Raw genomic sequence first — 22,438 nt, 5'->3', positions numbered from 1 at the left:
TGTTTAGGAGTTGACTTGCTTATGGTCAATATAAAAAGACAACAATGGCCAGCCGGCAACTTTTAAACTTCATTTTTCAAATAATGCCCTAATATTTTATTTTATTTTAAATAAAGAGGTACACATATAAATATGAAAAATGAAAATGACCCAAGACTCTTTGAAATGTAGATCAAAATGCTCATTGTAACGAGGCAAACAAGTATATTATATATGAAGATGTTTGTTTCAAGTAATAAGATATAATTGGTAAAATAAATAAATTTAATTAAGTATTTGGTTTGTATAATTCGGCATGTGATGGATAACTCGACTCACTCTAAAGTCTCTAATTATGTAATGATTATTTATTATTTTTTAAAATTAAATTGAATATTTACTCATCTTTTAATCTTATCTGTCGCATGCACAAAATCTAACGTTTCCATGAACAATGTCCATACTCTTAAAATAAATTTTAAATTCATTTAGCTAAAAATGGTGGGTTTGTTTGAAATAAAATCTAGGAGGATGTGATCTTGATAAATACTTATGTATTTGTCTCAATGTGATGAGTATTTTGATACTCTTTTCGTCTGATAAAAACATATCCATTTTGTTATTTTGGGCCATCTTACAAAAATATGCTCCTTTTTATTTTTGCACACTATCTCAATTCTCACCATAACCTCTTTATTTTTTATTTATAATTTTTATAAAGTAAGTTCTATTTTCACTCACAATGCACTTTTATTTAATACTCCCTTCGTCCCAATAGTAATGTCTCACTTTCCTTTTTGGGACGTCCTAATACAAATGTCTCATTCTCTTTTTGACAATATATTATATCTATGTCTCATTCATTTTTCGGCAATATATTATCTCTCTATACTTACTATTTAAATAATTTTCATCAACTCACTTTATCTATTTTTTTACACATTTCTTAATCTCCGTGTCGAAAAGCTATGGGACACTACTATTGGGACATATAAAGTATTTCTTAAAACTCGTTTCACTTTTAAATGGGTATATTTTTGTGAGACGGATGAAATATAAAATTAAAAGGGTTAAGTATCAGATTCCCCCTTATCGATGGCGTCCGTATCGCGTTTAGCCCCCTACCGTCAGGGGGGAGAGCTGCCCACTACGTCAACGTGGCTTTATCGCACCAATTTGCCCTCCGCCTTTCAACGGACGTTAAGGCCGTTAGAAAAAATATTTTTATGATCCGTCTCTCCCTCTCTCAAGCTCTGCCACCGCGGCTCCTCCTCTGGCGAAGGGTCGTTGGCCGGCCTCCATCTCCGTCGCCTCTTCCACTACCATCGTCACCACCACCACCACCACGTCTTCCTTTGTCTCCACAAGTTCAGGAACCAAAAGTTCAACACCTAACATTTTCCACCACCATCCCTCTCTCCCCCGCCTTTGCCCCAAATTTCGGCGCCAGGAGCTTCGCCGATGAAGACGGTAAAATCCACAGAAATCTAGATTTGCACAGAGAGAGCCCATTCCGTATCTTGGCAGCCCATTTCCCCCACTTACAACTAGTGCCTCTGAGGGGTAAGTCGACGCCGACGAGAATGGAGAGGTGGCGGACATCATCGTGAGCGCTGAGAGTGCTGAGGCGTCGGAGCCGGTGAATTTATAATTCACTTTGCGACACCAATGGCGCCGCCGCCGCTTCCGCAGACTGAATTTAGAGAGAGAAAATTGAGGAGCGGTGGGAGAAAGAGGAGCAGTAGAGAGCGGAAGTGCGGCTCCATTTTCTGTTTCTCACCTTCTCCGACGGGCAGCCGATGCTGATTGGCTTCGCCAGAGGGAGCAGCAGCGGCGGATTCTGCCGATTGGCTTCGCCGGAGGTGTCGATGGGTGTGAGGAGGTGAGGCGCCAGATCTGAAAATCAAGGAGAGAGAGATAAAGATGAGTGGGGCCCACCTGAACTTAAAAAAAAAAAAGATTCTTGCTAACGGTATTAGTGTCCGTTAAGTGGCGGGGGAATTTTGTGCGATTTTGCCACATTGAGGTAGTGGGCAGCTCTCCCCCCTGACGGTAGGGGGCTAAACGCGATAGGGACGCCATCGATAGGGGTGAATCTGGTACTTAACTCAAATTAAAAATATTTAAATCAAGATGCATCGATTGATGGGGATTGAACATTATTTGTCTAAAAAATATGCTTCCCAATTGTAAATTCCGCAAATATGAATATATACACCCTTAAATAAAAGAATCAATGTGTACAATCAATTAAAAATAAATAAATAAATAAATGAAGCAAACAAATAAGAAGATTATTATCAAAATAGCAAGCCAGCCGCCAGAACAGTAAACCTTCACGGGTCTAACCGGTCGCCGGTGGCTCAGTTCAACAACATTTCACCTCACAAGTTACGACTAGTGCAACCAAAATATATTTCATCAATGGAATTTAATTTTATCATGAATTTGAAACACCCATTAATTAAAAAATCGTTATTGAAACTGACTAATGAAATGAAATTTCAAAGTATTGTTTCCAAAAGAGACATCATTATTTACTTCTAAAATAAACTCAATACGAGAAAAGGAAAGTGCAAAGTTTCTCGAGCTTTGTTTGGTTAAAATTGAAAAGGAAATGATGGGGAAAAGCTCAATTTTGAAAAGTGAATATTGCGTAGAATTTTCAATCTCATTTTGGTAAATTTCCATATTAAGAAAGCATGCAAAACACGTACTTACAAATTATATTTACGTGATATATTTGGTCACATCATAGTTAGACATAATATATTTTGCATAAAACTATCAATGGTATTAGACATTCATTATTATTTTTCTTATATTTCTTTTCGATCACCGTCTAAATTATTCACCTTTCAGTTGATTGTTATTTTAAATCTACAACCAAAATAAATTCAAGAAATACATGTAGAGTATTTATAAAATGCAATTTATATATCTCATCAGTTAATAAAAAGGAGCAAACACAAAAACATACTAAGCGGAAGTAAAAAAAAAATATTAATATTTTGTTCAAACATGTACTCCCTCCGTCCCGCCCAAGATGCTACATATTCCTTTTTGGGCCGTCCCAACGAAGATGCTACATTTCTATATTTGGCAAAAATAAGGAATTTTAAACACTTAATTAACACTAATTAAGTACTCCCTCCGTCCACGAAATGAGTACCCATTTGTGGACGGCACGGGTTTTAAGAAATGTATGGAGTGTAGTGTGAATAGTTTAAGGGTCCCACTTTTTGAGTGTATTAATTAAATAGATGTGTGGGGTACACTTGCCAAAAAGAGAAATGGGTACTCATTTTGTGGACGGACGAAAAAGGAAATATGGGTACTCATTTCGTGGACGGAGGGAGTATTTCTTTATTACATTCTCTTTCCTACTTTATCACTTTATTATCTTCTCTTTCTTACTTTATCACTTTCTCTCTCCTACTTTATCACTTTATTACCTTCTCTTTATTACTTTATCACTTTCTCTCTCCTACTTTATCACTTTATTATTACACACTTAAAACATTAATCTACAACTCCTTAAATCCCGTGCCGAAAGGTAAATGTAGCGTCTTGGCCGGGACGGAGGGAGTATAAGTTATAAGAAAGTGATATTTAAACCAAATACGATCTGATTGATATACTCCCTCCATCCTCTATAAATATGTACATGTGCTTCCGACATATATTTTAATAAAAAATTATTTAGAGTATTTATGGTGGATAAAAAGACTTACATTGAGGCGACGTTTATTTTTGAGGATTAATCTTGATAGATAAAAATTGCAAGACTAATCATTTATTTATCTTGATGAATTAAAACTTTAAAATTCCACTCAAGGCCTTTGATAATTTCTATCATTAAAACTAGTTTTGCTTCATTCATATTCCATTAAAAGTGTGTAATTGCAACAATCCTATTATGAATGATTAAAATACTCAATCATGCATCTTATCAATCATGCAAAGTAACCCTTCTTTCTTAGGGTATTGCTAATTAGATTGTGAATAAATATATACAAATTATAAGGATAAAATTATCCAAATTATATATGAATAGCGTCTGAAAATAGAATGTGCATAAATTTGGAGGACATACCAAAAAGAAAAGTTATGTATAAATATGGAGGACAGATGAAATAGAATATACTCAAGTGTATAATCGAAAGACTTCATTGTCAACGCTGCTATAGATAATATATTGTCAATTATGATCTTAGAAAATCTAGCCGTTATTTCTAACAATCAATTATATTATATTTTTCTATCTAATTTGTCAATTCAACTTTTTCTCTTCTTTTTTTGCCATATTCACACTAGATAAAGTTTCATAATTTTAAGTTTTTAACTATGATTATTCACTCCACCAACTAAACCACCTCTAATCTAACCGATCAAGACATTTCAAAGAAGAGTGAGGTGAGAAAACGGAGGAAGAAGATAGTAAGGCGAATAGTCAAATCCATAACCGGTGGCGCCGGTTGATGGTCGATAGACCCCTCTCTCCTCCCATCATTAACTCATCATCACTGCATCTCTCTCTTCTCCCTCCCTCTCTTCTCTCTCTCTCTTCAGCGCCTGCAAAAATTAGGCGCCGAAGAATTTTTGTCTTCTGCAGAGTTCCGAGAGCTGGATTGATCTAAAACTCTCATCTCTTTGTTGAATTACGTCGCCTAATTCGAATTCTGCTTCTCCGCCGTATCTAATGGCTGTAAGTTCGTGATTCTCAATTTCTCCCCACGCGAAATTTCAATGTTTTTAGAGATGAATTTTATCACGCTTTTGTTGTTGAGCTTACTTTTCATTTTTTGGTAGTTTTTTTTTTTTAAATATTAGCAACTTTCTCTCTCTTCAGATTTTCATTCTCAGCTGATTTAGCTTCCGTTGATAAATCCTGTTGCTAGTTTATTGTGATGAATCCTTTCTAGTGAATCGGTTTGGCTAGTTTATTGTGATGAATTTTCGGTACACAGAGAAGCAAATAGTTTGGTGGTCAGATCTGCTTCATGTAAATCAGTATTTTTCATGTATATACGTATTTATGCATTGGTTTTTTCACCGAAGTGTGTATAAATTGTGACCGTATAATGTTCATATCTATGTTATGAAAAAACTAGTGAAAAACTCCCTTTCTTTTTGAGAGGATCAGCAATAAATCTCCAACTAACAATGATAGTATTCATATTTTGTTTGTGGAAAGATTGATTGATGTTGAAAATTGAAAATGCTCAACATAAATATTTCTGAGATTGAACAAAACTTTACTGCCTTTCCCAATATTGCATCTAACTGAATAATGCTAGTTTCCTTTCTTGCCATCAAGCAGCGTTCAAATGTGCCAAAATTTGGCAACTGGGAAAACGACGACAACGTTCCTTACACCGTTTATTTCGAAAAAGCAAGGAAAAACAAAGGTGGGAAAATGATAAATCCAAATGATCCTATGGAAAATCCGGACATGTTCCCCGATGCCGATCCTCCGCCTCCGCCTCCGGCCGCAGCCGCCCCCCCTCCGGCAAACCCACGTCCCCGGCCAGACGAGCCTAACGGGCGGGGAGCAGCCGGGGCGAGGCCCGAACGTAGGGTGAGCAAAGAGGAAGATGCTGATCTTCACAGCTCTAGTGAAAATCCAGGTCCAAGGGCTGCAAGTGAGTCGAGCTACGCTGGCCGGGGCCAGAGGGCTGCACGCCCTGCCCGAGCCAGTGCAGGGTCCGAGCAGAGCTTCGAGCGCTCGCCCCTTCACCCCCATCATCAGGCGAAACTCACAGGGGGACGGGGCAGCGGCTCGCCTGCTTGGGAAGGGAAGAGCCATGATAGTAGCCATGGCACCCCGGGAAGATCCAAGCTAAGGCCAACTAGTCGAGGCGACGAGAGTGTAAGCCTTTTTTCTGTTGCAAGTTGCAAGCTTTGAATGAATACGATGGATTAGCCTATACTATTTTTCACTTATTTGTGGAGTTTGTTGCAATGGCAGCCCGATAAAGGTGCAGCCGTGCCAAGATTTGGCGAGTGGGACGAGAACGACCCTCAGTCGGCCGAAAACTTCACGCACATTTTTAACAAAGTGCGTGAAGAGAGGAATACCGGAGCTGGGAACGTCTCCGGGACTCCCAGGCATCCGTCCTATGGCACGCCCGGGAGACAGAAGGACCAACCTAAGGTTCGTCGTGCATCCATCTCATCTTCGTCTTAGTACTTCGATTCAATCTTACGTTGTTTTCTTGACCTTCCAACGCAGAAATGCTGCTGCGGGTGGTGGTAGAGGAGGACGAGGAAGAAGAAGAAGAGTTGGAACATGTGTGGATGGATTGTGCATTATTTGATTTTATATTAGTGTGCTGCTAGTAAAAAAATAAAACAAGAGGTCTCATTTGTTATCTGAATCGCCTTTGTCGTTGTCGTCGTCGTCGTCACCGCCGTCGTCTCTGAAATTTCAGGGATGACATCTGCTTAGTTTTGGTCTTTCAGTTTCTCCCACTTCTGTAGTTATGGATGATATATAGCGTTTACTTATGCTAGATATTCTTTCATTCTGATTCTCTCTCTCTCTCTCTCTAGAGCTCTTGCTCTTGTTGTAATGAAATCTCTTTCTCTCTGATTTTGTAATACCTAATCACACTGTATCTTCGAAAGTTGGAACATCATAGTTAAATTACATGTCTGCAGAATTGATCTTTGAATTATTGTGACAACAAACGTCAATCAGAAAAGAAAAGAAAAGAAGAAACATAGAATCCAAACCTATTGATAACAAAGACTCAGAAACTTCATACAAAATCCTCGGGAGCAAACGAAAAGCATAGAATTACAAGATGGGTGAGCAAAGGCCATCCAAGAAAAGAAGAATGACGGGCGATGCAGGGGATGAGTCGAAGGGGAGGCGAAAAGGCTCATCTCTTTGCGGGTTTCTTCCGCCACTCAGTGCGCCCCCGGTTGATCTCAGAGCCGTCGTTGGATAATCTCAGGAGATGCAGAAATTGAAGGCAGTCGTTCTCGTCTCTTGCAGCAGCCGCAGAGCCGTTAGTTCCCTGAAGCCCTGAAACCGCATCGCCTATGGAAGACTCGGGGCTTGTGAGCGAGTCGACCACATCATCGTGCTGGCATTCGCGCCTGTAATCCAACGTTATAGTCTGCAGCTCGTGACTGTCGATGATCTCTTGAGGCATGCTCTGTTGGAAATTTCAATTTACTATTCAGAAAAAAAGATCTACTAATTTCCAAACAAGAAATGCCATGTAACTGAATGTTCTCAAACATGTTCTTTCTCCAGATCAAACACATCCAGGAAAATTCAATGAAGGAAATATATTAAATTTGGTAGAAATTAAGGCAGTAAAAGATGTATGATTAAAACAACTAACCTCTAGAACCCATCCAATGTAGGTGACATTGTTTACATGCTGGTTCATGTCCAGATCAGCTCGTCTAGGCTGCGAAAATAGTGGTGCGCTCATTATTTCAGAATAAAAAAAGAAGTTCGATTTATTCGTCAAAACCACATGATCTTACCACAAGCCCGACTTTGTAATGATCAGCGGGGTCATCGAGTTTAGCTATTTTCTTCAAGCTAGCATTATTCTCTTCTGGAAAAGCTAGTCTGCCATAAACAACAATATATAACAGTTAGTTTTTGCAGTGATCGTGGCTAGTTCCAGATATAAAACCCGATATGTGATTCGGTGCTAGGTATTTGAAAACCCGAGTTGAAACCCTGATTCATCTTGTATTATATTGCTTTGTTTTTTAAATTTTCAAACAATACAAAAATAAATCAACCATTCAACTCCTTCGCCTAAATATCAGGAGCCAAATATTTGTGATTCGCCTTATAAAGTGCTAGGTATGCTCATGCAAGATAACGGGAAAAATATTGGAGCGGCCTAGAAATCCAATCTACCAATGTCCTTAAAAGATAGTAATATGCAGAATTTTCAAGCAACTTATTCCTTTAAACATGTTATATTGTGAGGCCATTTTAAGGCAGAACCACCAAGTGGAGTAAATCGGAGAGAAAGACTTTCTTTACCTAAGCGTTTTGGGGCAATAAACTAGATATTCATCACGCACTTCATCGGTGACTTTCTGCAACCGCCGGGTATCTTGGTTCATCATCACCCACTTGCTGCAATGAAAACGGGTATTAGAGGGTAAAAAGCTCGTCAATTACTCTTGAAGTCTTGAAGGTACTAGACTACTAGTCATGAACTAGAGGTACAACCACAAGAGAAAAGAGCCAAAAACATAATCAGCAGTCACTATATCTTCAGATAGGTTCCCAAGAGATCGAGTATAAAATATTAAAATTGATGATGTTAAGTGCAGTTAGCTTCATGAAGGAGGATGAGCCATGTTTAAGAGTACGATCCCACGTTGATCACCAATTTTCAAATAAAACTTTCAGCCGCACCTGGTTGCCCGTCCAATGACTTCACCAGTGGAATAATCTTTGAGAATCCAATCACGTCTTGTGCCTATCCTTCCTTCACTTTGGCACCATGTCTCGATCTCAACCACATCACTCCTGTTTAATCATGAAGCACGGATAAGAGCATAGCAACCAAAATTTTGCAATTATTAGGCAACAATTCGAATTCCCAAATTACACTACCAGGCAGGGTATTTGTAGATCTCGATGTGCATACGAGCAGTCACCCATATGAGATGATATTTTCTCATAGTAAGTGTAGTTGCAAATCCATCAGTCGAGAACCCAACATACTGAGCATGGTTGCAACCAACCTCCTGCTTGATATAAAGGGAAAATAGTTATAGAACCCAATAAAATGTGAGCAGGCATTTTTTTTCTACAAAAATAACTACTACATCGGGAAAAAAGTCTCGAGTTGAAGGCAGATAGTTTGCTACTAAAGTTTTTTGGGCATCTATAACGAAACGATGCAAACATAGAGACTTGTAAGAAAATGAAGAACAAGATTTAGGCAACAAAAAGAATAAATCTATGAGGATAAGGAGACTACTATGAAGTCGAAAAGAGATGCAAGAACAATATATACAAACTATAACATCAGTTTATTCTACTCTAAAAATGCAAACCGTGATTCAAACAAAGTCATGAAACAAACAAAAATTCAGACAAATTCATGAAACAAATTACATATAGAAAATTGCAGTGAACAAAATATTCACCCTAATTCAATGCCCTAGGAGAGAAGATTGTATGAAAACATCAATTTTTCAAAACCAAGCAAATCTTCTTAACCGAGTCTAATTTTCCAATCTACCCAAAGAAAACATGAATATTACATCAACATTATCTCACTTCAAAAAGGACAAGCAAAAATCGGGCCAAATTATTAATCAACACCAAAAAGATCATAAAAGATGCAATCTCTACTCAAAAGAAACACCCACATTAACACTCAAACACCTCAATCTCCACAAATGTGCAATCTTCCACCAAATCAGCTAAAATTGCAGATCAAATCCACTCATTCAAGTAAAAAAAAAAAAAAACTAAGCAATTAAAAAGAAAAAAAAATTGAGCACCTGCAAGAGATTGGCTATGGTTTCAACGGTGGCGGTTTTGTTAATCCCAACCTCATAGCACCGCACAATGAACTTCTCCTTATACGACAAGCCGTCTTCGTTCAAGCTGCCGAGCCGCAGCCGGTCGGCGAGGCTCGGCTGGCAGCTCGGCTCCTGCGCCTTGCTCTTCTGCTCGCCCGTCGCCACCGACGCCACCCGGAGCGGGGCGGCCCTCCCCTGCCGGCCGCACCGAGCCACCGAAGGCGGCGGCCGAATCACGCCGGAAATCCGGCAATTGCCGCTGCTATCGGCGGCGGCGCTGCATGCCGAGAAAGCCCCTCCCCTCAGCAACATTGGCGGCTCTAGCAATTCGGATTTTATTTGGGATTTATGTAAATTCACAGCGAATTGCTTGCCACACAAAATTAAAAATTAAAAATTTGATTATATTATAGTGCGCGTGCGCTCTTTAGTAGTGTTCGTCGATATGAACGATGCACCACCCCAGGGGTGGGTGGTGTTTGGGGGTGGGGGGAGGGGGGGGGGTGGTAAAAGGGGGGTTATGAAAATAGGCAATTTTTTTAGGGAAATTGGATTTGTTACCTTCTGATAGCTTTGTATAAAATGGTGATTTTGCTTTGATTTTTGGACTTTTGCGGCGGGGGGTGGTGGTGGTGGTGGGGTGGGGTGGGGGGGGGGGGGGTGATTGACTTGAGTGTCACATACCACAAGTAAAAATCACCAGATCTGGCGAGACAGATCAGTGTTTGTTTTGTTTATGTGTTATATAGTAATTTGTTTATGTATATTTCCCTCACATGTATTACTAATAATACTAATATAATTAATTTTCAATTATTCATGGCGTTAATCATAGTTTATTATTTTCTAACGTTTGTTTAATTTATAGCTGTAACTTTTTCTTTTTTTTTTGAAAAACCAAACTGATACTAGTATTATTTGTAGCTGAGCTTAATTAAATTGTTGCGGAAAACAATGTGAAATAGTTTTAATATTGCTAGAGCTAGAGGTTATAGTATGTTTGGTATTTATTTAATTACGTGGCCTATACTTTAATGAGTACAAGGTATAATTTACACGTTCACACATTCGTGTACAATTTAGTAGGGGCGAGCAAAAAAAACTGCAATCGAATAATCGAACCGATCCAAATCGAAATTTTAAAATATGAAAATATGGTTTGATTTTTTCGATTTCTCAATTTAATTCGATTTTTTTCATAAATTTCGGTTCAGTTCGAATTTTTTAAAACCGAACAAAAACGACAAATCAAATTATAATAATAAAAAGTAAGATTTATTCGAGGTATAAAGCGGTAGAGTCTATCTCACAATGAATAAGGCATTTAGTGTGATGGCCCAAAAGAGTTGGTGGGCTACCCCTTTGCAGAAGGTTTTCATCTCAAATTATTAATGCGGAATGGTAAGTCCTTGTAAATATTCACTATATGATAACTCATGATTCACAGTTATTACTCAAACAGTCTATAATTGAAAGTTCTACTTGCTTTTAATTTTTTGTCTACAAATTAAAATTCTATTCTATTTTTTTACTATATTTTTTTATTCTTCTTCTTTTTATATATTTACTATCTTTTGTCACAAACTGATTCACTTTAAAACATCTTTATTATTTTTATATTCTATATTTACTACACTTTATCACAAGTGAACTCACTCACAACACCTTTATCACTTTAGTCAACTATTTTTTATCAATTTAGTCAACTACATTTATATTTCATTCACGTCACATTTTTCAGCTTTTTTAGTCTCCGTGCCCACACCAAAGTGGGGCTTTAAATTGTGGACAGAGAAATTATATATATATATATATATATATTTTAACGATGCAATCCCGCTACTTAAATAAAATGTTCTGAAACTGGCTCGTTTTTGCGAGCCCCTTCTCGAACCACTGGGCTCTACAGCACATGGAAGCTCATTGGCAAATGGCTTGAGTTGACCAATCTAGCTCCATTGGAGGTGCTCTTAGATGATTATAGATTCCCTAACAGTAACTAATACTCCCTCCCATCCATCTCTATATAAATATTTCATATCTTTTGGACACGAAAATTAAAAATTATGTAGAAAGTAGATAAAGTGAGTTCATGAAAATTATTAAAATATTAGATATAGAGAAAAAATATATTACAAAAAAAAATAGACATTTATATTAAAACATCTCATTATTAAAAGTGAGACATTTATATTGAGACGAAGTGAATAGATCCCATAAATTATATGGAATTAGCACAAGCATGAAGGATATACATCTCATATGTATATGTTTAGAACGACTAGCAAGGTCGAACGAAATCTATTGTCAACGTTTCTCGTATATTTAGAACGGCTAATAGGACAGTTCATAATTACAAGAAGTTTACTATATCCTACTCACAACCTAGTTGTTGGATTAAGAATTCTATGAGTTGATTATATGATATTTTAATTTTTTAGTTTCTTAGAGCATCAACAACCATGGGTGCAATAGCGGGATCGAACCCGGCCTATTGCACCCGCCACCGTTGCCGCACCCGGGAGCAATGGAGATGTTGCAATTGGGCGCACCGGGTGCAATGGAAGGGGGGTGGCAACACGCGCCCCTTTTCAAGCAAAAAATATAATTATATCAAAACTATAATTAAATCCATTGCACCCAAGTGGGTGCAATACCATTGTGTGCAATACCATTGTTGAACTGGGTGCAATAGAAGTGGTCCCCACTTCTATTGCACCCACGGTTGTTGATGCTCTTAAATATTACAATGATGTCACTATTATTTTCAATTTATAACAAAGTATTCTTTTCGTTCCACTTCAAGTGTCTTGTTTTCTTTTTTGAGTTGTGCCTAAGAATGACAATCGGGTACGACGAATACGGACAATGACTATCCATACTCATACCCACGAACTAAATGGATAGTGATTTTTAACTACGAAATTATCCATGAATATCAAATGGTATCCAAATCCGTCACCCGTGGATACCGGCTACCCATCGGGTATCCGTGAATTCGCTACCCGTCGGGTATTCGCCACCCGCTATCTATTGGATACCCACAAAATAAAATTTAATTATAAATTTATAACAAATTTAACGGGTAATTGACGGGTATTTCACGGGTAATTGGCGAATATTTTCGCGGGTAAACGAGTTTCGTGGGTATGAATAGTAAGTATTCAAACACATACCCACGAACTAAATAGATAATGAATTGCAACCACGAAACTATCCGTGAATATCAAATGCCTCTCAAACTCACCCTAATATGTTCTTTCGCGAGTATTCATTACCTGTGGGTAAATTGTCATCCCTAATTGTGCCACTTAAAATGTCCTATTTTCCTTTATGAAAAAAAAAAAGAAAGAAAGAAGAAAACTGAGAAGTTCATAATTTTCCACAATTCTGCACCAAGCCAAACGCCCCCTTACAACGATTACCCCCAAATCAATTTCCCCGAGTCCGACGATCTGAGCCCTAATTCCGCAGCGATGAGCAGCAGCGACGTGGAGGCGGGCTTCGCGAAGCTGCAAGGCGAGGATTTCGAGTACTACATGCAGACCTACTCGATTATCCTCGGCCGCAACTCCAAGAAATCGTCCGTGGACGTCGACCTCTCGTCGCTCGGCGGCGGGATGAACATCAGCCGCCACCACGCCCGCATCTTCTACGACTTCCAGCGCCGCCGCTTCGCCCTCGAGGTGCTCGGTAAGAACGGCTGCTTCGTCGAAGGCGTCCTCCACCTCCCCGGCAACCCGCCGGTGAAGCTCGACTCCCAAGACCTTCTGCAAATCGGCGATAAGGAATTCTACTTCCTGCTGCCGGTCAGGAGCATTCTCGGGGGGCCGATCGGCCCCCGCCACCACACGCCGAACTTTCCGATTGGGGGGCCGGCGGCGGCTGCGCAGCATCATTTGGGGCTGCCGCCGCCTCCCGTAGGTGGTGGTGTAGGGTTTGGGAAGAAGGGGAGAGGAAGAGGGGAGTATTACGAGGACGAATATAACGAGGAGGATGGTGGCGGCGGAGGGGAGGAGGGCTCATCGGGAGGGAAGCGAATGAGGCGGATTGACGGCGGCATTGATGGCTCTGGTGGCGGCGGATACAGTTATGGCTCCGGCGGGAAAGCCGGGGGATCAGGGCAACTGGGTAAGTTGTTTTGCTTAGTTAAATGATTCACCGCTTAAAATTATTCAATATCTGAAGTTTATTATTCATGCTTCTTGAGAATACCAAGTAGTGCTAGAATGGCTGAAACAGTTAATAGATCTGTTCATGATAATCAGAGATTTAAATATTCAAATTATCACTGATCATAGTTAAGTATCGGATTAGATCTTTGAGTTAGGGGAGTTCACACTGACAAATTCTTGTAATCAAGGTTAAAAGCTTGTTTGAAGTGCGGATTAGGAGTTGCAAATGATGCATTTGAGATTGTTTGAGTGCATTGATATGATTCGTTTATCTGCTGAGGCAGAGATGCAACGTCTCTTTACTATCTTAGTCCGTAGAGCTTTGACACATTTTCTTGCAGATAAAAAGAGTGATGGAAGACCACGTATCGACAGGGAAGCAGACAACCAGCAGCTCCTTCAGTTGGAGGAGAAGGATGTCGTGTCATCAGTGGCGACGGTCTTGTCTGATTTATGTGGCCCTGGGGATTGGATGCCGATGGAGAAGCTTCACACAGAGGTATTTTTTTTTTTGTATAGATAGATATTGTCTGGTTTAGGGTAATGCTGTTACTCGTGGTGCTGAAATCGCAACTGAGAATCTGTTTCCATATGATATGTGATACTTTTGGCCAAGATTTTGATGGTTTCCCGTTAATCTTGCATTATTATGGCGCATTTACTTTGGGGGATTGATCTAGATTGATAAAAATAGTATAGACTAACTATTGTTTACTAAGATGGATTAGAACTTGAGGATATCCTAAGGTCCTCGATAACTTCTATCATTTGAGCTATTTTTGCTTGATTCATATCCCATTGATAGGGTAGGATTAGAGAGATCCTAGTAATGAGGATAAAAATACTCAATCATAAATCTGATCAACCATGAAAAGTAAATGCAACGTTTATGTCCCGTTTTGCTAAGGGTTTGACCGCCTGTCTGTTGGATGGGCATTTGTTGTAGTTTACCATTTCCAAAATCATCTCCATTTGAAGTGAGTCAAGTGACTCGAGTTCTTGAGTTCTTATTATAGTGACTATTTTCCTCTTAACTTTGTTAGTAGTAAAGTTGACCAATTCACTTCACAATATGCAAACCTTCTATTCTCTAGTTTCCCTATTGACAGTATCAAGAATCATGCATCATCTTCGTCTGAAATCTACCATTCTCTAATACTTTGTTCGCACAGTTGGTGGAGCAATTTGGCAATATCTGGCATCATAGCCGCGTGAGGAAGTACCTTACGGCCGAGGACGTTTCCACCCCGGAAGCCAAGGGAAAACCGTGGCATGGAATGCTCATGTTGTTGCGGAAGTATCCGGAGCACTTCGTGATCAACACTAGATCAAAGGGGCGCGTGGCACAGGAGTTCGTCTCGCTTGTCTCGTTGCTCTCCTGAGAGGGCTACCTAGGATGTGGCAAAGACTAATGAGGTGAATCTGGCATTCTGGATTCTACATTTTGTCTTGCCTTAGGCTGCATTTTGTGTATGGATGATTAATTTTATGAAAATTTATTCATTCCTAGTTAGTTTCGAACATGTCATTGTCTGTAAATTTTCTTGTAGCAAATCTAAATTTCATTGGCCAGGAGAGCAAAGAAACTAACGAGCATGTTTAACGCCAAAAATGTATGATGTCGAAATTTCGAATTATATGAAGATTGAATCTTATTAGGTTTGATTGCCTAATAAATCACCACTTTTGACTAATTTTATAATGTCGACAATTTTTTAAAATATCTCAAAATTGATCTCACTCCTTGATTCGCAGCAATTTCAGCACCCTTCAAAGTTTTTTTTAATGTTATTTTGATTATAAAATGACTTCTTTTAATGGACAAATTTAGGAAACTTGAGGAGATCGAAATTATTACAAATAAAATACACCCTCCGTCCCGCGAGTCTTGACACGTTTGGGTTCGGCACGAGAATTAAGGAGTTGTAGATTAGTGTTTTAAGTGTGTAATTAATAAAGTATAAAATTGATAAAGTATGAGAGAGAAGGTAATAAAAGTGATAAAGTAGGAGAGATAATATAATAAAGGTGATAAAGTAGGAGAGAGAAGGTAATAATTATTGCCAAAAAAGGAAACGTGTCAAGATTCGTGGGACGGCCCAAAAAGGAAAACGTGTTAAGATTCGTGGGACGGAGGGAGTACTCAATTATATTTTCTCCAAAAAGAGACTGAATATATTACAATGTTTCAAAATTTGCTTGAAAATTACAAAATGTGTTACAGGATTTAATCTTTCGAGCAAATTGATCTTCGATCTAACTCAGTATGGATCTTCTAAGCAAAAAGTTCACTCATAAAAATTTCACACACTTTCACTCAAACCTAATTGAAGCTTATGTCGAGCCAAAAGGAACAGTCTTCATCAAGAAGCAAATAACAAGACAAAGATTTATTACATGTCACACATAATTATGACACAGATATATCAAGATTTTTCTTTGTTCATATTATGGACATCTCTGTAGATTTGTTGCTCTCGAGCACGTTTTGCAGCGACAGCCTCTTCGTCGAGTATCTTGATTGGCGACCATTCGGGTAGGGCAAGCCAGTCGTCCTTCTCCCTGAGTTCGTCAATGGCGGGCATAATCTTAGAAGTGGCATAATCAACTGCTGTCCCAACAACAGCAAACATCACAGAGTAACGAACAGCGCCAACTGGGCCAGCTGAGATACACCATAACACGAGAAACGAAACGAAACAAAACCGAATCAAGATACAAGAAACATCAACACATTTGCTTATGCTCACAGGAAAAGGCTCAGAAATCAGAACCCTGACCTTGAAGACGACCAAGAATAGCTCCGCTACCAAACCCTCCAAAAACTGAGTTTAGCAAGTCGTCCGGTTTCCCTTCTCTACTCGCCCTTACAAATTCACGCGCACCTGTAACTCTGGGAGATCAATATATATTCTGCAGTACAACCCCCACGTCCCATAGAAATGAAGAAAATTTGTTGGCTGGATATATCAATCAAATATTTCCTACCTCAAATCATTTATTACACTACTGCAATAATACACTGAGTATGAGTAGATATTAGGGAAGGCATATCTCAGCCATTTTGAGCATATCTAAGTGTATCTCTCTGAAAAGAAAGCGTATACACATGGATTGCAGTTACCATCATTCATTCTACTTATTTCATAATGATAATGAGGTTGCTGACTGAGTAGATGCTAAGTGCTGAGAAATCTCTCTGTGCATAAAAATTTAGAAGAGTGCAATACCACTCCATGTCCGACTATTTACTAGCCATTTGATTACTCAATCCACGGAACAAATTAGTCGAACAAAAAAGAACTAACTACCTATGCTTTCAGGGGGGGGGGGGGGGGGGGTTGAGAAGCAAATATAAAGAACTAGTACTATACAAAGGGTAATTGTGTTGGATGCTCAATTCATAACCTACAGGGAAAAAGAAGCAAGCTTTATTGCCAAGTTGCCAACAAGACATGTATAACAATTGTATATCAAATGAGAGCTATAAAATAATCAACCAAGTATTTGAACATCACAACAGAGATATAATGATGTTATAATCCAAACAAAGAGTTATCATCAGATTATAACTTAGATCTTTGCTTCAGACTATCAAGGATCAAACCAAAAATCCTGCGAATGCATCCAATTCTCTTCATCAACTAAATCAAGATGGATTTTTAGCTAACCAAATAATGATTGGATTTTCTTCATCAACTCAACAGCGATGGAAGAAAATCCACACTGCAAATATGTTTGATCATTACACGAGACAGAAATTTCGTGATTGCCAAACACAAAGAACATACATCCACATCATAACTGAGATGGAAAAGCTATACGATCCACAACTTAGGGCATACATCAAACACATTCCCACAATCAAATCAAATGTAGTGCCAATTAGCAAAAGAGTAATTTTACCGCAGTAACAGCCGGTAATGATAGCAAAATTCGAAGCATATGTCGCTGAAATCGCTGAAAGGCCGTGAACTTTTCTGTGTTTCGATACCAACCCTACAGCTCCACCAGCAATCCCTAATTTTTGCACATGAAAAAATCTCAAAAATCAGACAGTGATCCTCAGCAAAAACAATTCAGCAAAAAATTACTAATAAACAAGGAAAAAGAAAGTACAAAACCTGCGAGCACAGTGGGGATCAGAATGCGCTGTTTCCAGTGGTCCGGATTCGATGAAGATAAATTTGAGGTAGAAGATGATGGAGAATTGGGGTTTATTTGATCTGCAATTTTGTCGTCCGAAGCCATGTGAGCTGAGCACGGACGGGTGAGGGGGAAAATGAGGGCGGAGAGGAGCGGTTGACGGTGGCTCACGGCGGCGAAAATCAGCAATGTGAGCTGCCGAAGTGTAACGGGGAGGCGGAGGATATCTTATACGGGCCGAAATTGTTTGATTTTTCGGCCCATTGGGCTTATTTTATGAAGCCCGACTTAGTTGGGCTACAGCTATTAATCTAATTTGGGCTTTATTCGGATTATATATCGAGTTTATATCTTTGTAAAACTATAAACTAATCAATAGCCAATTACAGAACGTGACAAAAAGCATACATATCCTTCAAAAATAGTTAATTATATTTTATAGGGAAAATTGCACCTAAATACACAAACTTTGTCGAAAATCCATATTTGACGCGAAGTTAGGATTTTACATTTTAATACACCAATTTAAGAAGTTGTTCAATTTTGACACAATTTTGAATTCCGGCGACCGGGATATTGACGTGGCAGCCGGAATCGCCACGTCATCACCACGTCACACACACACACACACTCCACTCTCTCTCTCTCACACCCCACTCTCTCTCTCCTTCCACACGTCAGCTCCCCCCTCCCCCCAGCCACCCCGGTCGGACCCTCCTCCTCCCCACACCACCGCCGTCGAGCCCCCAACCGTAAACCCTCCCTCCCGCCGTCGAGCCCCCAGCCGCAAACCCTCACTCTCTCTCACCTTCCCCAAACACCTTACACCACCTCCCAAACTCATATGGCGCCTCCCCTCAGATCCAGACGGCGGAGGGCACTCGGCGGTGGGAGATCCCCTCAAATCCAGAGCTAGGGTTTTTGTCTCGCCAAGCTGCCACTGCAGCGCCGTCGCCTCCTCTCTGGTCAAGGGCGTGTCATCATCGCACGAACACCAGAAAACTCAGATCGAATTTTCCCCGCGAATGAGAAGTCTCGTCCCCGCCTCCTTTCCTGCCCCGCCGAATCGCGCCACCACTGAACGAATTCACGCCACCATCAAACGACGGGCCTCTGCCACCATGGTGAAAATCGAGGGTGAACCTTAACCCGCGGCGCCTCGACTCCAAAAATCGGAGGAGACGTCAAAGGGCGGCGCTGTTGCTGCTCTTCGAGCTTTGGTAGAGAGAGAGAGAGAGAACATAGAGACAAGGGTGACGACGGCGGGAGGGAGGGTTTACGGTTGGGGGCTCGACGGCGGTGGTGTGGGGAGGAGGAGGGTCCGACCGGGGTGGCTGGGGGGAGGGGGGAGCTGACGTGTGGAAGGAGAGAGAGAGGGGTGTGAGAGAGAGAGAGTGGAGTGTGTGTGTGTGTGACGTGGTGATGACGTGGCGATTCCGGCTGCCACGTCAATATCCCGGTCGCCGGAATTCAAAATTGTGTCAAAATTGAACAACTTCTTAAATTGGTGTATTAAAATGTAAAATCCTAACTTCGCGTCAAATATGGATTTTCGACAAAGTTTGTGTATTTAGGTGCAATTTTCCCTATTTTATAACATTAACTTTGAATGGATTTCAATTTATAGTCTCAATTTTGATTATTTTTTGTATGTCATGAATTCTAAGAAATTATGTCATGAATTCTAAGAAATTATTTAATTATAATTATTTTAAACTTTTCAGCGTCAAAATGCTACAATCACATCGAAATTATACTTATATTGAAATGAGGTGGTCTTGGGTATACCCGAATTGACCCGTACCCTGATCCTGATCTGTATCCTGACTCAAATCGTGTAAATGACACTATTCGATTGTACAAATGACACTGCCTGTAATTGACAATATTCTGTTATATAAATGACACTGCGTATAAATGACATTATCACATTATAAATGACATTGTGTATAAATGATACTATTCATAAATATAAATGACACTATAAGATTGTAAATGACACTATAATATTTTAAATAACACTATAAGGGTGCGTTCACTTTGATGGATGGGAAAAGGAGGGATAACAAAAATTTATATCTTTAAATGTCTCATTTCTTATCCCACATTTTATACAAAAGAGAAGTTCACAGTTTTTTCTTCCTTATTTGATGTGATAATATTATCCCTCCTTGAAGTGAAAATAAGGAAGAAAAAATGGTGAACTTCTCTTTTGTATAAAATGTGGAATAAGAAATGAGACATTTAAAGACATAAATTTTTGTTATCTCTCCATTTATAGGGATAAAAAGCAAACACACCCTAAGAATAAAAATGACACTATAACATTTTAAAATGTTACAGAGTCATTTATATAATTGAATAGTGTCAATTATAAACAGTATCATTTGTATAACTGAATAGTATCATTTACACGATTTGAGTTAGGATACAGGTTTGAATTAATATGCGGGTCGGGATTTGGGTACTAATCAACATGAGTGTATAGGAGATTTTGTGTTTTGAAATTACACTAGAAATAATAATAAATCTTTAGTAGAGTCTAATGCGGTTCTGATGATGATGGCTATCCACCGTTAGAAATAATCTTTAGTATAGAACACGCACATTAAGCTCTAGTTTCATGATAATTTATCTTCGCGTCGAGTGTAATTTCGATAAAGAACAATTACCTGCTACACCTTTAGCGTACTTTTGGTATTTCCAGCGTCTAAAAATTTTGAACGAACTATAATTGAATAAGTTTTTAAAAATCAGGAGATATAAAAAATAAGGGATAATGAGGTTGCTGACCGAGTAGATGCTAAGTGTTGAGAAATCTCTCTGTGCATAAAAAATTTAGAACAGGACAATACCACTCCACATTCCGACTCTTTACTAGCCATTTGATATAAAAAGTGTAGATTTTCGTGGATCGTTGGATCATGACATATTTACCTGTAAAAACCAGTTTAAGTAGAGAACTCGTACTCAAAAAATAACAAAGGGAAACAGAGCTTTTCTTGTGTATTCGGAATCTACCCTTTACAAATGGGAGAGAGCTAGGAAGTATTTATAGACTACATACAGAAGGGGTAAAAATGTAAAAAACCTATCTGAACCACGCGCTTCGCACGTACGATGGGTGCCGTGAGATCCTTCGATTGTCAGAATGTGTTAGCTTTTTGGCATGTAGCGTCAGAGTTGGAGCCCGAGTTTTGGGTTATCAGGAAAGATTTCAGAGCTGAAGCCCCTCTCTTGTTTGCTCGCCTTTCCACGTCTGAAAGATTTTCATCACCGGGATCATCTAGAGCTGTTTCGCTCCACACGGTATTCTTTAATGGAATCTCCAGCGCTGGTATAATAAACCCATATATAACCATTTTTCCTTTTATTTTGTCCACATGTCATGATCTCTGCTCTGCACACACTTTTCTCCTCATCACTTATTATTTTTATCTATCAAGATTAATCATTCAAAATAAACGCCCCCTTAGATAAAAATACTCAATCATCTATTTATTAATCATGCAAAATAACCATCACATTAATCTTATTTATTTTATCCACCAAACCAAATCCCCCTAAACTTAGGGGGGTGTATTCGTTCTGGATTTTGATGGATTTCTATGGATTTTAAAAGTCTGGGTGTATTCGTTCAAGACTTTTAAAAGGCTGCAGAAATCTGGGTGTATTCGTTCAAGACTTTTAAAAGTCCATATAAATCTGAGTGTATTCGTTCAAGACTTTTTAAAATCCATACAAATCTAGGTGTATTCGTTAATCCATTGACTTAAAATCCGGAATGACTTTCATGGATTTCATCCAAAAAATACACACGACGAAATCCGGTCAAGAACCACGAGAATTGAAATCCATGAAATTTTAAGCGAGCGCTGAGTTCCAGCGCCCGCGGCCAAGAAGCCAACGAGCGCTGGAACTCAGCCATCGTTGAATTGCCCAGTCGACGCTGGGTTTGAGCGGTTGCTGGGTTCCCAACGGCCGCTGGGTTTTCATGGATTTCAATTCATGGATTTCAATTCCATGAATTATCCCCTAAAGTCTTCGAAAATCAGTGAAAATCGAGGTGAAATCCAACCACGAATTCTTTGAAAGTTGTCTGGAATCTATGTGAATTACATGGACTTTTTAAAGTCTGTGGAAATCCACAACGAATACACCCCCCTTAGTTCTAATATTCACATCCACTACTATTTAGGTCATCTCAAGGTGTGACAAGCGTCATTTACATGTAAATTTTATTCTTTTCTTTTTTATTACTCCCTTCGTCCACCAAAAATATGCCACAATTTCTTTTTTCGTCCGTTCACAAAAAATATGTCACATTCATTTTTAGTAATAGGGTTCACACCATTCCACTCACATTTAAAGTGGGACCCTTACTCCACTATCAACTTCACTCACATTTTATTAAAACTCGTGCCGAAAGTAAAGTGACATATTTTTGGTAGAGGGATGGAGTATCTCATAAACATCCCATTAATTACACTCTTTACTAAATAATCAAGTAAATCAACATCAGGTTATCCACTATTTGCGCGAGATTAATCTAAACCACTTTGACAATCAATCAATCACCGACAACAAATTGCCGGCACACCTCGCTTGCCGGG

At 39.2% G+C, this 22,438-nt stretch overlaps 4 protein-coding genes and 1 long non-coding RNA gene across 5 annotated transcripts; 3 read left to right on the top strand and 2 right to left on the bottom strand.

Annotated features, from left to right (window-relative positions):
• Positions 1-4,326: 4,326 nt before the first annotated feature.
• Positions 4,327-6,656, top strand: LOC130999514 (RPM1-interacting protein 4-like). Its single transcript, XM_057925053.1, has 4 exons — positions 4,327-4,687; positions 5,303-5,851; positions 5,951-6,136; positions 6,215-6,656. The coding sequence occupies exons 1-4, from the start codon at positions 4,682-4,684 to the stop codon at positions 6,236-6,238; spliced, it is 765 nt and encodes a 254-aa protein (XP_057781036.1). The 5' UTR covers positions 4,327-4,681; the 3' UTR covers positions 6,239-6,656.
• On the bottom strand, positions 6,602-9,980 carry LOC130999513 (oleoyl-acyl carrier protein thioesterase, chloroplastic-like). The gene is made up of 7 exons (XM_057925052.1): positions 9,484-9,980; positions 8,585-8,718; positions 8,384-8,497; positions 8,003-8,098; positions 7,486-7,573; positions 7,338-7,406; positions 6,602-7,145 (listed from the first exon to the last, which is right to left on the bottom strand). Exons 1-7 carry the CDS (start codon positions 9,814-9,816, stop codon positions 6,867-6,869), a joined length of 1,113 nt encoding a protein of 370 aa, XP_057781035.1. The 5' UTR covers positions 9,817-9,980; the 3' UTR covers positions 6,602-6,866.
• Positions 9,981-12,732: 2,752 nt separating this feature from the next.
• On the top strand, positions 12,733-15,356 carry LOC130999510 (FHA domain-containing protein FHA2-like). Its single transcript, XM_057925050.1, has 3 exons — positions 12,733-13,635; positions 14,021-14,178; positions 14,852-15,356. The coding sequence occupies exons 1-3, from the start codon at positions 12,981-12,983 to the stop codon at positions 15,059-15,061; spliced, it is 1,023 nt and encodes a 340-aa protein (XP_057781033.1). The 5' UTR covers positions 12,733-12,980; the 3' UTR covers positions 15,062-15,356.
• Positions 15,357-15,831: 475 nt separating this feature from the next.
• On the bottom strand, positions 15,832-18,088 carry LOC130999511 (uncharacterized). The gene is made up of 4 exons (XM_057925051.1): positions 17,804-18,088; positions 17,586-17,699; positions 16,460-16,564; positions 15,832-16,344 (listed from the first exon to the last, which is right to left on the bottom strand). The coding sequence occupies exons 1-4, from the start codon at positions 17,928-17,930 to the stop codon at positions 16,106-16,108; spliced, it is 585 nt and encodes a 194-aa protein (XP_057781034.1). The 5' UTR covers positions 17,931-18,088; the 3' UTR covers positions 15,832-16,105.
• LOC130999512 (uncharacterized) lies at positions 16,572-17,018 on the top strand. The gene is made up of 2 exons (XR_009093532.1): positions 16,572-16,839; positions 16,871-17,018. It is a non-coding gene; the product is annotated as an uncharacterized LOC130999512 (long non-coding RNA).
• Positions 18,089-22,438: the final 4,350 nt, after the last annotated feature.

This window comes from Salvia miltiorrhiza, chromosome 8 (genome assembly GCF_028751815.1).
Source record: "Salvia miltiorrhiza cultivar Shanhuang (shh) chromosome 8, IMPLAD_Smil_shh, whole genome shotgun sequence".
In the NCBI taxonomy this organism is placed as follows: domain Eukaryota; kingdom Viridiplantae; phylum Streptophyta; class Magnoliopsida; order Lamiales; family Lamiaceae; genus Salvia; species Salvia miltiorrhiza.
The sequence above is the reverse complement of the archived record's forward strand: the minus strand, read 5'-3'. Positions and strand labels throughout refer to the sequence as shown.

Bases quoted from the DNA above. Each gene is read 5' to 3' on its own strand.
- LOC130999514 (XM_057925053.1), top strand. The intron at 5,852-5,950 runs GTAAGCCTTTTT...TTGCAATGGCAG, and splicing joins CTAGTCGAGGCGACGAGAGT to CCCGATAAAGGTGCAGCCGT. The intron at 6,137-6,214 runs GTTCGTCGTGCA...CTTCCAACGCAG, and splicing joins GACAGAAGGACCAACCTAAG to AAATGCTGCTGCGGGTGGTG.
- LOC130999513 (XM_057925052.1), bottom strand. From the start codon at position 9,816: ATGTTGCTGAGGGGAGGGGCTTTCTCGGCATGCAGCGCCGCCGCCGAT. The intron at 8,719-9,483 runs GTGCTCAATTTT...TATATCAAGCAG, and splicing joins CCATAGCCAATCTCTTGCAG to GAGGTTGGTTGCAACCATGC. The intron at 7,407-7,485 runs GTAAGATCATGT...CTATTTTCGCAG, and splicing joins ATTACAAAGTCGGGCTTGTG to CCTAGACGAGCTGATCTGGA.
- LOC130999510 (XM_057925050.1), top strand. From the start codon at position 12,981: ATGAGCAGCAGCGACGTGGAGGCGGGCTTCGCGAAGCTGCAAGGCGAG. The intron at 13,636-14,020 runs GTAAGTTGTTTT...ATTTTCTTGCAG, and splicing joins CGGGGGATCAGGGCAACTGG to ATAAAAAGAGTGATGGAAGA. The intron at 14,179-14,851 runs GTATTTTTTTTT...TTGTTCGCACAG, and splicing joins TGGAGAAGCTTCACACAGAG to TTGGTGGAGCAATTTGGCAA.
- LOC130999511 (XM_057925051.1), bottom strand. From the start codon at position 17,930: ATGGCTTCGGACGACAAAATTGCAGATCAAATAAACCCCAATTCTCCA. The intron at 16,565-17,585 runs GTAAAATTACTC...CCAGAGTTACAG, and splicing joins CATTACCGGCTGTTACTGCG to GTGCGCGTGAATTTGTAAGG. The intron at 16,345-16,459 runs GTCAGGGTTCTG...GGTGTATCTCAG, and splicing joins TATTCTTGGTCGTCTTCAAG to CTGGCCCAGTTGGCGCTGTT.